The sequence below is a fragment of the Lithobates pipiens genome, unplaced genomic scaffold (genome assembly GCF_037356315.1).
Source record: "Lithobates pipiens isolate NorthernLeopardFrog02 unplaced genomic scaffold, aLitPip1_a1.2 Scaffold_8, whole genome shotgun sequence".
Classification (NCBI taxonomy): Eukaryota; Metazoa; Chordata; class Amphibia; order Anura; family Ranidae; genus Lithobates; species Lithobates pipiens.
In genome coordinates this window covers 509,567,388-509,581,208 of record NW_027507903.1, presented here as the reverse complement: position 1 = coordinate 509,581,208, position 13,821 = coordinate 509,567,388, and the positions used below count along the sequence as shown (strand labels likewise).

Here is a 13,821-nt window from a genome sequence, read left to right as displayed (position 1 = left end):
CAGGTGAGAGCCCAGGGCGCACACACACACACACCGCTCAGTATCACAGCCCCCCCTGAAGAGCTGGGAGACATTCCATGGCAGTGTACTTACCAGTCCTGAAGAGCTGGGAGACATTCCATGGCAGTGTTCCATGGCAGTCAACTCCTGATCAGTACAGAGAAGACTACTAGCCCGGCATACTGTGGCGCAGACATCAGTAGCCCGGTCATATGTATGCCCCGGAGCATAAAAGCTCACGACCACCTCTGGAGCTGAGGTATATCGTGGCCTGCCGAGCCATAGCTTTGACCTACACATGCTCGATGGGAGACTACAAGGATAAGTGAGCCAACCTGTCACCCAGCCAGCTGTTGATAGAAGATCAGAGGATCATTCATCTTGCGCAAAAAGCAAAGCTTCTGCATAAAAAAACACGGACCTATGGGCCCACAGGGTTCCTAGGTGCATCTCCATCACTAGGCAAAATAAAACTAAGTCTGCTGGGGCAGGCTGTGGGAGTTGTAGCCTAGGGACCGCCCCCTGGGCAGAACTAAAAGTTCTGAAGTGTTGGATTACAACTTTGCCTAGTAATCTCCAGTGATAGGGCTGACAACCCATTTTGTTACAGAGAGGAGCTGTGTCGGTCGGTGAATATAAGAGAAAGGGCAGTTTTACTTTATCACAATGCTATTTTCTCCGTCATTCACTTCTTTGTAGTAGCAAAAGATCATCTCAACTGCTGTAAAGGCATTTGCAACATTTATTACAGGTACTAAAGTAAGGCAAGCAACTACTACTTTAATTTGAGTTCTAAAAACAAGGCAGAATAGTGTATGGGTGAGTGTACTTTTCCTGCCTCAGAAGTAACGGAATTTTCTATCACTACTGCAGGATGAATGGTGTTAAGAGAGAAGGAAAGGTAAATACATGGGGTTTAGGAAAGGGCTAGTTTGCACAAGTTTGCTCTAAGGTGTGTACTTTATAATGGCCACTCTCTGAAATCCACAAAGGCTAGAGGTTGCTTACAACAGGTTTAATTTCCAGCTAGGTATACTAATGTGTCCAGGTGAAAGGAGATGCAAATAAATAGCACTTCACTTTATGTTTATGATTTTGGTGCTTTGAGTAGCATTATTAAAATAAAACATGAAAATGCAATTGGCACTTTTAATATACTTACTTTTAGCCTCTCAGGACCATCATATGCAATGTGTCTTGCCTCCTTGACTGTTTCACACACCAGGCCATTCCCACAAACAAACTGAACCACTTTTTTTAGAGAGGCATTTGGGCACTGTACCACATCAAGCAACATTTTGCAACCTCTAATTTCCCTCAGCTTTTCATTGACTGTCTTTAACTGTAAACAAAAAGGTAAATTATTTATTACACAGCTATAAGTTAAATGTGAAAAGCAATGTCACAAAGTAGAAGCAGAGCGAGGCGAGTAACTAATCCACTGGTCTAAAACCCCACTGTAAGCCTTTAAAGTGGTTCCAAAGAAGCCTTTTCCAAGCAGGGTGGGGCACCCTGGGGTGCCTCGACAAAATACCTACATATTTTCCAAAAATTATCAACCCCCTCCCCTCGCTGCTAAAAGTGAAGTGAAGTTCTAATGAGAGTGGCGGAGTGAGGAAGAGAAACTGATGGAAAAGAGAAACACTGGAATATTAGTCAATACCAGTGTGCAAAGGTGTACTTGCTTTGTGGGAAAAAAATCTTTTAGTTCAGGTATCCTATGTTTGTGGACGCTGCTGCAATGCATAAAACGGTTTGTTTTTACATTTTAGAATGGGGTGCTTCAAGATTCATCATTTTAAAAAAAGGGAGCCCTGACTGAAAAAAAGGTTGAAAAACATAATTCTTTTACCCTAATGCACGGAATGCATTAAGGTAAAAAAAAACTCCCCACTAACTGTTCCCGACCCCCCCCCCCCCCCCAAACCTTACTTGAGAGTCCTGTCAGCAATCCAGTGCTGTCCCAGTTGCAGCTTCCTGATCTTACAGGAGACACAGGCAGCAGTCAAATCGTATGAGGAGGGAATGGGGGTGTGGCTGAACCATGCTGTGTGTGTGTCTAGAGACACATACATGCCAGCTTGAAAGCATGCTCGTATAGGTGCCCTCCATAGCACATGACTTACTATGGGGGAACTGCAGGAAAAAGGAGCAGACAGTGATGGCAAGGGACTCCAGGAGAGGGGGTAAAGGACTGCCCTGTGCACAGAGCCAGTAAGTATAGTGTTTTTTACATTTTAATAAGAAAATAAATGTGTCTTTAATATCACTTAAATATGGGCCCGAAGTCAAAAAGTAAAGGTCTGCCATTTTATAGGGAACATCATAAAAGGTTAATTGTGCATAAGCAGTACCCTGAAAGATTTACCAATAAAAGTTCTCCTGGAAATAAACAGTGCACTTCTTGAAACGCAACAGTGCCTAGCAACTTCTGTGCCTACGGCATTCATGGCTGTATATCTGAAGGGTGAGGTCATCTAAGGCAATGTTGCCTCTGACATCTTGCGCAAATTTACTAAAACTGGAGCAGCTGTGCATGGCAAGCATTTTTATGTTTTATTTTCAAAACTTAACTGAAGAAGCCGATTGGTTACTATGTACAGCTGTTCCAGATTCTGTCTGCTCCAGTTCTGTAAATTTCCCTTGTCTCAGCAGATTTGGAGATGTCACTTACCGGTATATGTTTCTCCCTGTTCTTTTTGATAGAGAGAAAAATAAACCAGAGGATTGATCTGTCCTGCATGCATCTCACTGTTTTTGCTTTATCCATTTTGTGAATCTGTGAAATTAGTTAACCTGTCATCAGAGGGCAGCCCTGTCCTGTCCTGTCCCTACAAATATGGCTGCCTCCACACAGAGACAGAGCAGTACAAAGCATGGTAAGCTAGTAAAAAGAAAAAGATTAGATGCAGGTACCTACAAAAATAGACAAATGATTTACCTGTTTTTGTATTGTGGCATATTGTTATTAGCAAAAAAGGTTTCCTTGGGTGGGGGTCCTGGGAGCGGGCTAAAGCTTACCATACACTACTAGAATATTCATATGAAAATTCACTGTATATTCCAAGACTGAATGAATGTCATTTGAAAGTACCTAAAATTAAGTTTGCTTTTAAAGACTACATTCACTTTCAAAACATGTATTATTACACCCATTTTTAGGATTTAACATGTAACATTTTGCAGCTTCCCATACTGCAGCCGCTGACACATTTAAAACCAGCATGGCTGTGCTCGGCTCCACTCAGACAGCTGCATCATTCATTCACAGGTCCCTTTTTCCACCATGGCAGATGGACTTAAAGGGGTTGTAAAGGTAAATATTTTTTCACCTTAACGCATTCTATGCATTAAGGTGAAAAAACATCTCACAGTGTTGGCGCCCCCAGTCCTACCGTTTCACTTACCTGACCCCTCGAAAATGTCCCGTGCTCGCCCCCAACGTCCTCTTCGCTGCTCAGCCTGGCCGCTGATTGGCTGGAGTGGATGGATTGAAAGCAGTGCAGCCATTGGCTCGCGCAGCTGTCAATCACATCCAATGAAGCAGCGCGCCGGGGGCGAGTGATACAGCGAGTGGCTATAGCCGCCGGCTGTATTACGGGAGCGCGCTCGCAAGTGCTTCTCCCAATGCGAGGGAGCTTGCATAAACGTGAGAAGTACTTGCGGGAGGAAGCAGAGACAGCCGCCGAGGGACTCCAGAAGAGCAGGTTCGGGGCCACTTTGTGCAAAATGAGCTGCACAGTGGAGGTAAGTATAACATGTTTGTTTTTTTTTGTTTTTTTTATTAACTAAATAACTTTACAACCCCTTTAACTTTCAATTGACTTGCTATGGGGGCACTCGGAGAAGATGAGGAGCCTAGAGTGCCTGTCAGGACACTCTGTGCAATGGTAAGTATACAAGTATATTTGTTATTTTAGAAAAAAAACGTATGCCTTTACAATCACTTTAAGATTTTCCATAAGAACCAGCTATTTTATTTTGTATTCACCCACAAAGCGACCTGCTGGTAAATGAAAGAATATAGCCTGTAAATCTCATTTTCCTGTAATTACAAAGTTGCATCGACACTGAAACTCACTTCCAGATAGTCCAAGGCAAGAAAAGTCTCTGGCTCTGCTCTTTCTTCTTTGAGAAATCGGATGCAGTCCCTTGCCACCCTCTCACTTGTCACAACAATGGCATTCATGTACTTCCCAAAGACCTTGGTAACAGCTAGTTGGTACTTTTTATGGATTGGATGACACAGCTCGAACAATCTGCCAAACTTGCAATAACAGAATAAAAAAAATTAAGGAACTGAGACAACCATTGGAACACCATACATACATATAAGCTGACACTGCTTTATATTAAAGTGGTTGCATAGGCAGAAGGTTTTTTACCTTCATGCATTCAGCCCCTCACTTATTCTTACCTGAGCCCGATCCACTCAGCAGGAGGGAGGAGTCGGCGTGCTGGTGGGGGGACCCTAGAAGAGGAGGATCCAGGCTGCTCTGTGCAAAACAACTGCACAGAGCAGGTAAGTATAACAGGTTTGTTTTTTTAAAGGAAATAAGAAAGGAACCTTAGTATCACTTTAAACTGCTTATTTAATCAACATCCAAGGCTTTATCTTGCGTTATTATGGAAGTACAGACTATATGAGAGTTAATTTTTTTTTGTAAGCTTTTTTTCCTTTTTTGAGACTCTAACCTACAACTGGAGTTTATCTACATTTAAAGTAAAAGTAGAATTTCAGCCTAAGCCTAACCAGACTTACAAGATTTCCTTCCCCCTCCCCTAACACCTATGCTGACAAAACTGTGTAAAAAAGATGTCTATACTTACCTATTTTCCACCTGCACCTGTCAAACGATCTGGCTCCTCTATGTCAGTCCTTTGTTAAGTGCTCTCTTCTCTACCTTGCAGCCGCCGCTGCTTGACACAGGGATCACGTGACCGAACCAAAGCAGGTTGAGAATCAGCAAGTATATACAATTTTTTTTTTTTTTTACACAGGTTAATCAACATGGGTGTTAGGAGGGTGAAGGGGACATATTTCAGATTAGTTTGGTTGAGGCTAGAATTCTACTTTAAGGTAAACCTATGTTTGCCTAAAGGAAGACAAAACAATAAGGTAACTTTAATGCCCCTTCCCCAGCACGTATACTCCCCTTTCTTTAGCCCTCCACCACTCCATTCATCTACTGAGAAAAAAAAATATGTTACTTCTGAGAATGTATTAGCAGGTACATTTTGCCTTCTCATAAGTGTCAATGCTGATGCATGGTGATTCGTCCAGCACTGTCACATGGGGCAGGGTGGGTCCTCAACCCCATGTAAGCTCCTTTCCTCACCCACGACTATAGAATGAGGCTGAGCTGCAGCTGAAGATAAGTATAAGCTAATGGGAAAGAGGGCATTGAAGTGAACTGGTTACTTTCCCTTGCATTGGTAAGCACATGTTCCGTTTAGGTTTTAAATATTTGGAGAAAACGATTTGCTGTTACGCAGGAGAGTTCAGAAGGTAGGCACTACACTTGTCCTTTAATTTAAGAGGTGCTTATGTTACTCTGAATGAGGACAACCTTTTTCAATAATGTACGATACCTTCCCTCCAAACATAATGGATAATCCCAGACTAATTGCAGCAAGTCAGATTGGTTGATCGCTGTAGGTAAGGAGAGGAAACAGTATAGCATTCGTGGTAATAAAGTAATCTTGATAGAATGGATTTTCAGGTCATGCGCCATTCCACCTTTGAAGGTCTTCCTCCAATTTTATGTAAAACTGGGTACCTGGTTTTTACAGGTACCCAGATTCCATTTCCGCTCGGCCACCTAGGCGACTCCTCCACTCTCCCTCCATCCCTGCAATCTCCTGAGACACGTCAGAGGTGCCAGAAGATTGCCTGGCCACTGAGAAGGCGCAAGCTGACACAGCCCACACTTGAAATAACGGTGCAGAGGAGAGGGAAAGGCAGCACAAAAGTTTTTTTTTTTTACCTTAATGCATAGTCTATAGACTGCATTAAAGAGGATCTGCAGTCTGCTCACATAACTTGTAATAAAAAACATCTTTGCCATACTGAAGCTTCCCTCCAACTGCTTTGCATATTCATTTTATGTATACTGTGATTCTGTACTTGCCAAATATGCTGCAGAATTCTCCCTCCGCTGAGTCTGGCTGCATCCATTTTAACTGCGGGCAGCTGAAGCGGCTGCCTGTTCACTTCCTGGATTTACACAGAGGCACACCTCCAGCTCTGCAGCTCTTATGACTCATCCTTCTTCCCTTCCTGGCAAACTCTCATGAGAGTGAGAGAGATAGAGAGAGGTGTGCATGATAACATAAGCCTAAGATTTTTACTAGACAAGAAACAGGAAGTGGGCTATATAAGGTATTTACTGGCAGAAAAAAAATGTTTTACTATCCAAAGTTAAAACAAGGGCAGAAGATTTAATAGATGGAAAGTTGAAAAAATGACTGAAGGTCCACTTTAAGGTGAAAAGCTGTGAGGGTTTACAACTCCTTTAAGGCCTGAGACCTTTCCAAATTCATTCAAAAGACAAATAATATTCAGCATAGCGATTAACGGTTAAGTGACAAATAAAATGGGTAATCTGCACAAAAAGCGCACTTGTGGGTTTGGTTCTCACACGAGAACCCCCAATATTGGGATCGGTTCAGCCGGCTATGAAAAAGGTTCTGATTACTAAACCAAAAATCAGAAGAGACATCCTTGTCTGGTTCCTGTAGCTATTGTGATGGGTCCTGAATGGTTGCCATGTAGTCCGAGGATCGAGTATAGCATCCTCAAAGTAGCAAAAAAATTTAGGACTAAATTCCCAAGCTTCCAGGAGCCTCAACAGGTAAGGCATCTATACAGAGCTGAACACTTTTTGAAGGTCTAAAGAAAGTAGTAGGCTCTCTTGGGGGGTGCCCCATCCCACCTTGACTGCAGCAAAAAGAGAACATTAACCAGACAACTCACATGGTCTCAGCCCTGCCTGCCAAGGAATAACCTGACCTGGTCTTTGTGGATGTAGGCTTGTATATAGGAATAGCTTAAGGTCATTATTGATCAGTGAAATTGGCCTACAATTCTCAACTTCTTCTTTATGGGCCTTTTTTACAGGATGTTTAGTCTAGCTGACTTTACTAACTGCCCTATCGCAGCAGAAGACATGGCACTACATTATCCATCTCTATCAGAGGGATACCACAACCTCATGCACAATAAGTGCTACATCAGTCACATTACAGAAACCTCAATTTCTACCCACACCAATTATGGTGCCAGAAGCGTAAAAATAAAAAGAATCATGACATCACTGGAAAGAGGGATGGCATTGGCTGCTAGAAGTGAAGGCACTAGTGGTATACACACCCACCAATACAATAAATTGTTTATTGCTTGTAAATGTGGAATGAAACAAACACACACCTCCATTTCTTACACAACTTTAGGGAAAAAACAGCAAAAAAAAAAAGAAAAAAAAGAAAACATATATAAACATATAAAACATAATATATTCATATTAGCAGTTATGTTGCAACAAGTAGTGTAAGCTACAGGCAAATGGCATGCAGGGTCTCTCCAGAACACAACAGACTTATTGCAGAGTCATCAAGCTAGGGAGGAGGGGGGGGTAGTAAAATTTAAAACAGAAACAATTCCCTTTAGTATAGCCCAAGCAGAAATAGAGAAGGGCTCCCACATGTGGCCAACTTATAAAGTACATCAAATATAAGCAATTCCAGAAATAAAGGGAGAGATTTAATCCCCACAAAATGGTCATTCAGCTATAGTTGATAGAGTAGCAAAAGCCCTCAGTACCAAACAGAGGAACCATAACCCAGCATAAGCCTAAGTCCTCAGTCTGGGATCTAGCTTGGAGGCCAGTGGCTGTAGCAGTACAGAGTGTAGCAGGGCGGTACCTTGCCAGGATCCAGGTCTAAGAAACAGCCAGTTCACTAATGAGTCAGCTGTGTTCTGGGTTTTAAGTATTCACCAGGCCAAGGCTCTAGGATCCCAGTTGGAGACGACTCCACCCTGCAGACAGGAGGTCTGGGCATGGGAGTCAGTAGGGCTTCACCTAGTAGAGAGAGGTGGGAGCCAGTGTAGCCCAAGGCTACTTGCTGTACGCACGGAGGTGCCGAGCATCCGGTCTGTGGGAGGCAGACCAAGGCCCTAAAGTGTAAGGCCTGAGCTGGAGAGCTGCGTTTACAAGCCAGGAGTGCTGAAAATTGTTTACTTTGGTAGCAGGACTGAAATTCTCAATACCCTGCGAGGGAATCGTGTGTATTTGTTTTGAACTTTCTTTTAAGTAGAAGTGGACAAAACCAGCCATGAAACAGATAAAAGTAAGTGGTGGTGTCCTTAAAGTGCTACACTTGGAGTAAACCCCTTACAAGAGGTTGTTGTAGTCAGGCAGATGAATACACAAGCAGATCACCCTAGCATATGACGCAGGCTCACCAGAGGCATGGGAGCTAAGCACTAGCTGGTCTTCACCAGAGCTCCTTGATGGGGGAGACAGGTTTTACTGCATGCTAATGCCAGGTTTCGTCTCTCTGGATTGCCCAAGCAGGAGGGATTGGGGGTTGGGTAGTGGATGAAGCAGACAGGGAACAAGCATAAGTCTAGTCAATGAACAAGCCAAAACGAGGGTACTGAGTAGCAGCTGGATGGGTTCAGACAGAAGCATAGTTGATGAACAAGCCATGAGTCGATATCAAGTGGTAGCAGAGATAAGGACATCAGTTTACTTTACTGAGCAATAGCATGCAATGTCAAGCTGCAGCTACCAAAGCCGGCAGAATATTAGCATGCATTAAAATTGGATATACTTCAGAGATAAAACTATAATCATGCCATCTTATAAAACTCTGGTTAGACAACATCTGGAGTATTCTGTACAATTCTGGAGCTAGAGAGAGTCCAAAGAAGGGCAACTAAATTAATACAGGAATTGGAGGACCTTAATTACGAGGAAGGACTTCAAGCACTAAATGTATTCACGCTGGAGAAGAGACGCTTGAGAGGGGATATGATAGTGATTTACGAATACCTCAATGGCGATCCCAGCATAGCAAAAAAAAAAAAAAACTATTCAGTCTCAGGGAGTGTAAGAGGACACGGGGGCCACACAATGAGATTGAAGAGGTTTAACCTTAAGTTGTGCAGGGTTTTTTTTTACTGTCAGGGCGATAAGGAGGTGGAACTCTCTTCCACAATTTATTGTGTGTAGAAAGCAATCAACGTCAACCTATTAAAGTGCCAAGTACAAATTATAAAAACTGCAAAAATACAACCAAATCTCTGCAGCTGCTGTATCCTTCTAGTAAATCCACCTCACCATAGAGCGTGATAATTATTAAAGATAAGTGCAGCGCTGCTAATCTCTCTCTTAAATAAATCAAGAGTGAAAAACATTTAATGAATATTGCACTTATTAATTATTTAAAATATATCCCCTATTAAATATTGTTTTATATATATATACATATATATATATATATATATATATACACACACACACACATATATATATATATATATACATATAGAAAATAAAATTCTATAAATCTTTGATTATTGCGAGTTCTTATTCTTGTGTAATCCACCATTGTGTGCTCCTCACATTCTCTACAGATAATGCCACGATGTGCACACCATCACCAGCCGTTATACCTGCTCACCTTAGCAATGAGTCAGGTAGACTCAAAACTATTCTTTACTCCTGCTCCACTATGGTCTCACTTTTCCTCTTTCGAACTGGTACTCTGTGCCCACTTTCCAATAAACAGCCTCCCGGAACAATCGCATAGATCGTGATAATGATCTCTCAGGTGCAAATCCCTGCTATTTCACTTCTTCCTCCACTCCAAAATTACTGCTTGATAGTTCCTCTTAGGATATGGCTCCAAAATCATGCAATAACAAATAGAGGATACATAGTGCTCTCCATTTGCAATATTTATTAAAATGCCCCAATAAAAACACACTTACAGGATATTCAATGAGAAACTGGCTTGTTACAATTATAATGTGTCTGCTTCTAGCATCTACTAAGGAAGGCCATTCAGGGGCCGATGCTTGTCTAGAGGGGAGGAGCCGAGCCGGTGACGTCACTCAACCACAACGGTGAGCGAGCGGACACATAAATGTAACAAGCGAGTTTTGCATTGAATATCCTGTAAGTGTATTTTTATAGGGGCATTTTAATAAATATTGCAAAAGGAAAGCACTATGTATCCTCTATTTGTTATTGCATGATTTTGGAGCCATTTCCTAAGATAAAATATCAAGCAGTAATTTTGGAGTGGATGAAGGAGTGAAATAGCGGGAATTTGCACCTGAGAGATCATTAACACAAAACTATTTTTGAGTCTACCAGACTCATTGCTAAGGTGAGCGGGTATAACGGCTGATGATGGTGTGTACATCTTGGCATAATTTGTAGAGACCGTGAGGAGCACAGTGGTGGATTACACAAGAATAAGAACTCACAACAATCAAGGATTTATAGATATTTATTTTCACTTATATATACACACACATGAACTATGTTTAATAGAAGATACATTTAATGAATATTGCACTTATTATTTAAATATTTTGCATTTCTGATTTATTTAAGAGCAAGATTAGCAGCGCTGCGCTTATCTATAATAATTATCTCTTCCACAATTGGTGGTGTCCACAGAGAGTATTGATATATCCTGGATGTGCATCTCAGTGAACACAACCTACTATGTAACTATGTAGCAGGCACACAAAGGAGCAAGATATCAGCTGGACAGAGTGTATTAATCTGGAAAACAGGAAGTGCGCAGACATGGCTTAAATAAAAAGTTCATGGGAGGAACAAACAGTTCAAGGTTTACTGGAAACAAGATACGAAGTAAGGTTGTCCATTGAATCAGGCAGGGAGCTGTGCAGCATCTCATGTCAACACAGACAGACACTAAAGAGGTCCCAGGATCAGATCCGGATCCTGACACAAGCACTCGCAACAGCGAGTTACAGACATGGGCATACTAAAGCCTGGAACACACTAGAAGTATTTTTTTTTTATTCAACCCAGCGGGCTAAACAAAAAAAAACAAAAAAACTGATGATCTTGGGATGAGCCGATACTACCTGATATTCTGTCAATTTGTATTGTGTATGGCCCTTAAGACCGCTTCATCTATGGACCAATGACTCTACAGGAAATCCCCAGACATACTGACCTGACCTGATTAGCAGAGTTCTGTATGAACTGGAACATTGACGGTAGTTCATGACAACTACAGGACTGTCGCAGTAAGTGTGCATATACTGTAGATAATGAACTGAAACTCTGTGCTGACTAGAGAATCTTCCAGAAATTCTATATTAACAAAAATTCCAAGAATACCAAAAGAAAAAGGAAAAATCTGGTGGAAGCCTGGATTTAAAAAATGTACCGATACAAGTACACAAACTACTGTATCTCTTAAAATTCATACTTGAAATCTGTACATGTTTGCTGTGGACATTTATAATCACTTCTCCAGGAGACTAGGAAACTATTGATAGTTCATAACGCAATGTGTAAACTTCAGTCAGCCAAATTAAAAACATGCCTGTTTGTGAAGAGAGGTAAGTGAGGGGATAAGTCCCCTGACACTCAGTATCCATTGCCCTTGTTCCCTCCAGAAAGATCTAGTCAATAGGTTATTTCCCTTGAGGACATTTGGCACTCTGGTCCCTTTCAGATTTCCGTGAGCTCAAAACTGGAGAAGGAATGCTTGGGTCCAAGAACTCTGACATTATGGCGGACAACATTACTGTGTAGCCACCAATACTAATACATTACTGCAGAAGCACAAAGTATTGTCTTAAAACTTCGGGGGGGGGGGGGAATGACAGATTTTTGGTAAAGCCCGTCATTCTTGTACTGTTATTGTCAAAAAGCACTCAGAAATAGTTTAAGACAAAGCACTGGAGAGTACTGAACTGGTCAGCAACAAGTTCAGATCTAAACCCCATAGAACACCCGTAGAGATCTTTAACCACTTAATAACCGCCCTATAGCCGAATGACGGCTTCAGGGCGGTTTCTTAACTCTGGGAGGCCGTCATATGACGTCCTCCCAGAATTCCGCTCTTGCGCGCCCCCTGGGGCGCGCACTCGAGAGCATCCGTGACCTCGTCGCGGCCGTTTACAACGTGATCGCTCCGTCAAATGACGGAGTGATCACTTGTAAACAAACCGGCGTCATGTTATGACGCCGGTTCCTCCCTCCCCCTCTCTGTACCGATCGGAACAGCGGAGGGGGAAGAGATCGGTGTCAGCAGCGATGTGGGCTGCATCTTTACTGTGTTATAAAAAGTTGCAACGACCACCATTGTATTCTCCAGGGTGTTTGCTAAAAAAACATATATAATGTTTTGGGATTCGATGTAATTTTCTAGCAAATAAATGATGATTTTTACATGTAGGAGAGAAATGTCAGAATTGTCCTGGGTGCTCCAGAACGCCTGACGGCGCTCCCTGCATGTTGGGCCTCTGTATGTGGCCGCACTGTGTAAAAGTCTCACACATGTGGTATCGCCGTACTCGGGAGTAATAGCAGAATGTGTTTTGGGGTGTAATTTGTGGTATGCATATGCTGTGTGAGAAATAAACTAATATGACAATTTTGTGAAAAAAAAAAGTAAAAAAAAATCTTGATTTTGCAAAGAATTGTGGGAAAAAATGACAACTTCAAAAAACTCATCATGCCTCTTACTAAATACCTTGGAATGTCTTCTTTCCAAAAAGGGGTCATTTGGGGGCTATTTATACTTTTCTAGCATGTTAGGGTCTCAAGAATTGAAATAGGCCGTCAGTACTTCAGGTGTGATCAATTTTCAGATATTGGCACCACAGCTTGTGGACTCTATAACTTTCACAAAGACCAAATAATATCCACCAATTTGTACTTATTTTTACCAAAGATATGTAGTGGTATAAATTTTGGCCAAAATTTATGAAGAAAAAATTACTAATCTGCTAAATTTTATAACAGAAATGAAGAAAAATTCATTTTTTTACAGAATTTTCTGTATTTTTTCTTTTATAGCACAAAAAATAAAAAACCCAGCGGTGATTAAATACCACCAAAAGAAAGCTCCATTTGTGTGAAAAAAAGGACAAAAATTTCATATAGGTCCAGTGTTGCATGACTGAGTAATTGTCATTCAAAATGTGAGAACACCGAAAGCTGAAAATTGGTCTGGTTATTAAGGGTGTTTAAGTGCCCAGTGGTCAAGTGGTTAAACACGCAGATGAGAAAAGGAAACTTTCCAATCTGAGAGACCTGGAGCACTTGGCGAAAGAGTGGTCCAAAATTGTAGTAGCGAGGTGTACAACTCATTAATGGTTACAGGAAGCAATTGATTTCAGTTTTTTTTCCCAAGGGGTGTCCTACCAAATATTAATTTTGTCCAGTCCATTTTTGGAGTTTTGCGTGAAATGTGTCAGATTTGGCTTTTTGTCTGAATTTTTTTTTTATTTGGCTAGGTTTGCACATTAAGTTATAAACTCTTAATAATCCCCCTAGTCTCCTGAAGAAGTCCACCAAGAAGAAATGTCCATGTAATGCATAGGGATGTCAAGTTGACCCCATCACGCTGTGAATTAACTAGTAGCTGACCGCCGGCCGTCAAATGACGGCCAGGCGGCGCACCTATTGTGGCGGGAGGCCGTCATATGACGGCCTCCCGTTTAAACAGGGATGCGCGCGATCGTGCGCGCACATCCCTGTTTCTTCGGTGGCGGCGTGTCACGGAGACACCGCTTGCCACCGAAGGGGGTGAACAGCC

At 41.9% G+C, this 13,821-nt stretch overlaps 1 protein-coding gene across 1 annotated transcript in view; it reads right to left on the bottom strand.

Annotated features, from left to right (window-relative positions):
• SMC1B (structural maintenance of chromosomes 1B) overlaps window positions 1–13,821 on the bottom strand; it is a 255,680-nt gene that overhangs the window by 114,707 nt on the left and 127,152 nt on the right. The window contains exons 10-11 of the mRNA XM_077469356.1: window positions 4,082–4,267; window positions 1,163–1,342 (exon numbers count right to left, since the gene is read on the bottom strand). Of these exons, the coding sequence (XP_077325482.1) occupies window positions 1,163–1,342; window positions 4,082–4,267 (366 nt within the window). The remainder of the gene's footprint in view (window positions 1–1,162; window positions 1,343–4,081; window positions 4,268–13,821) is intronic.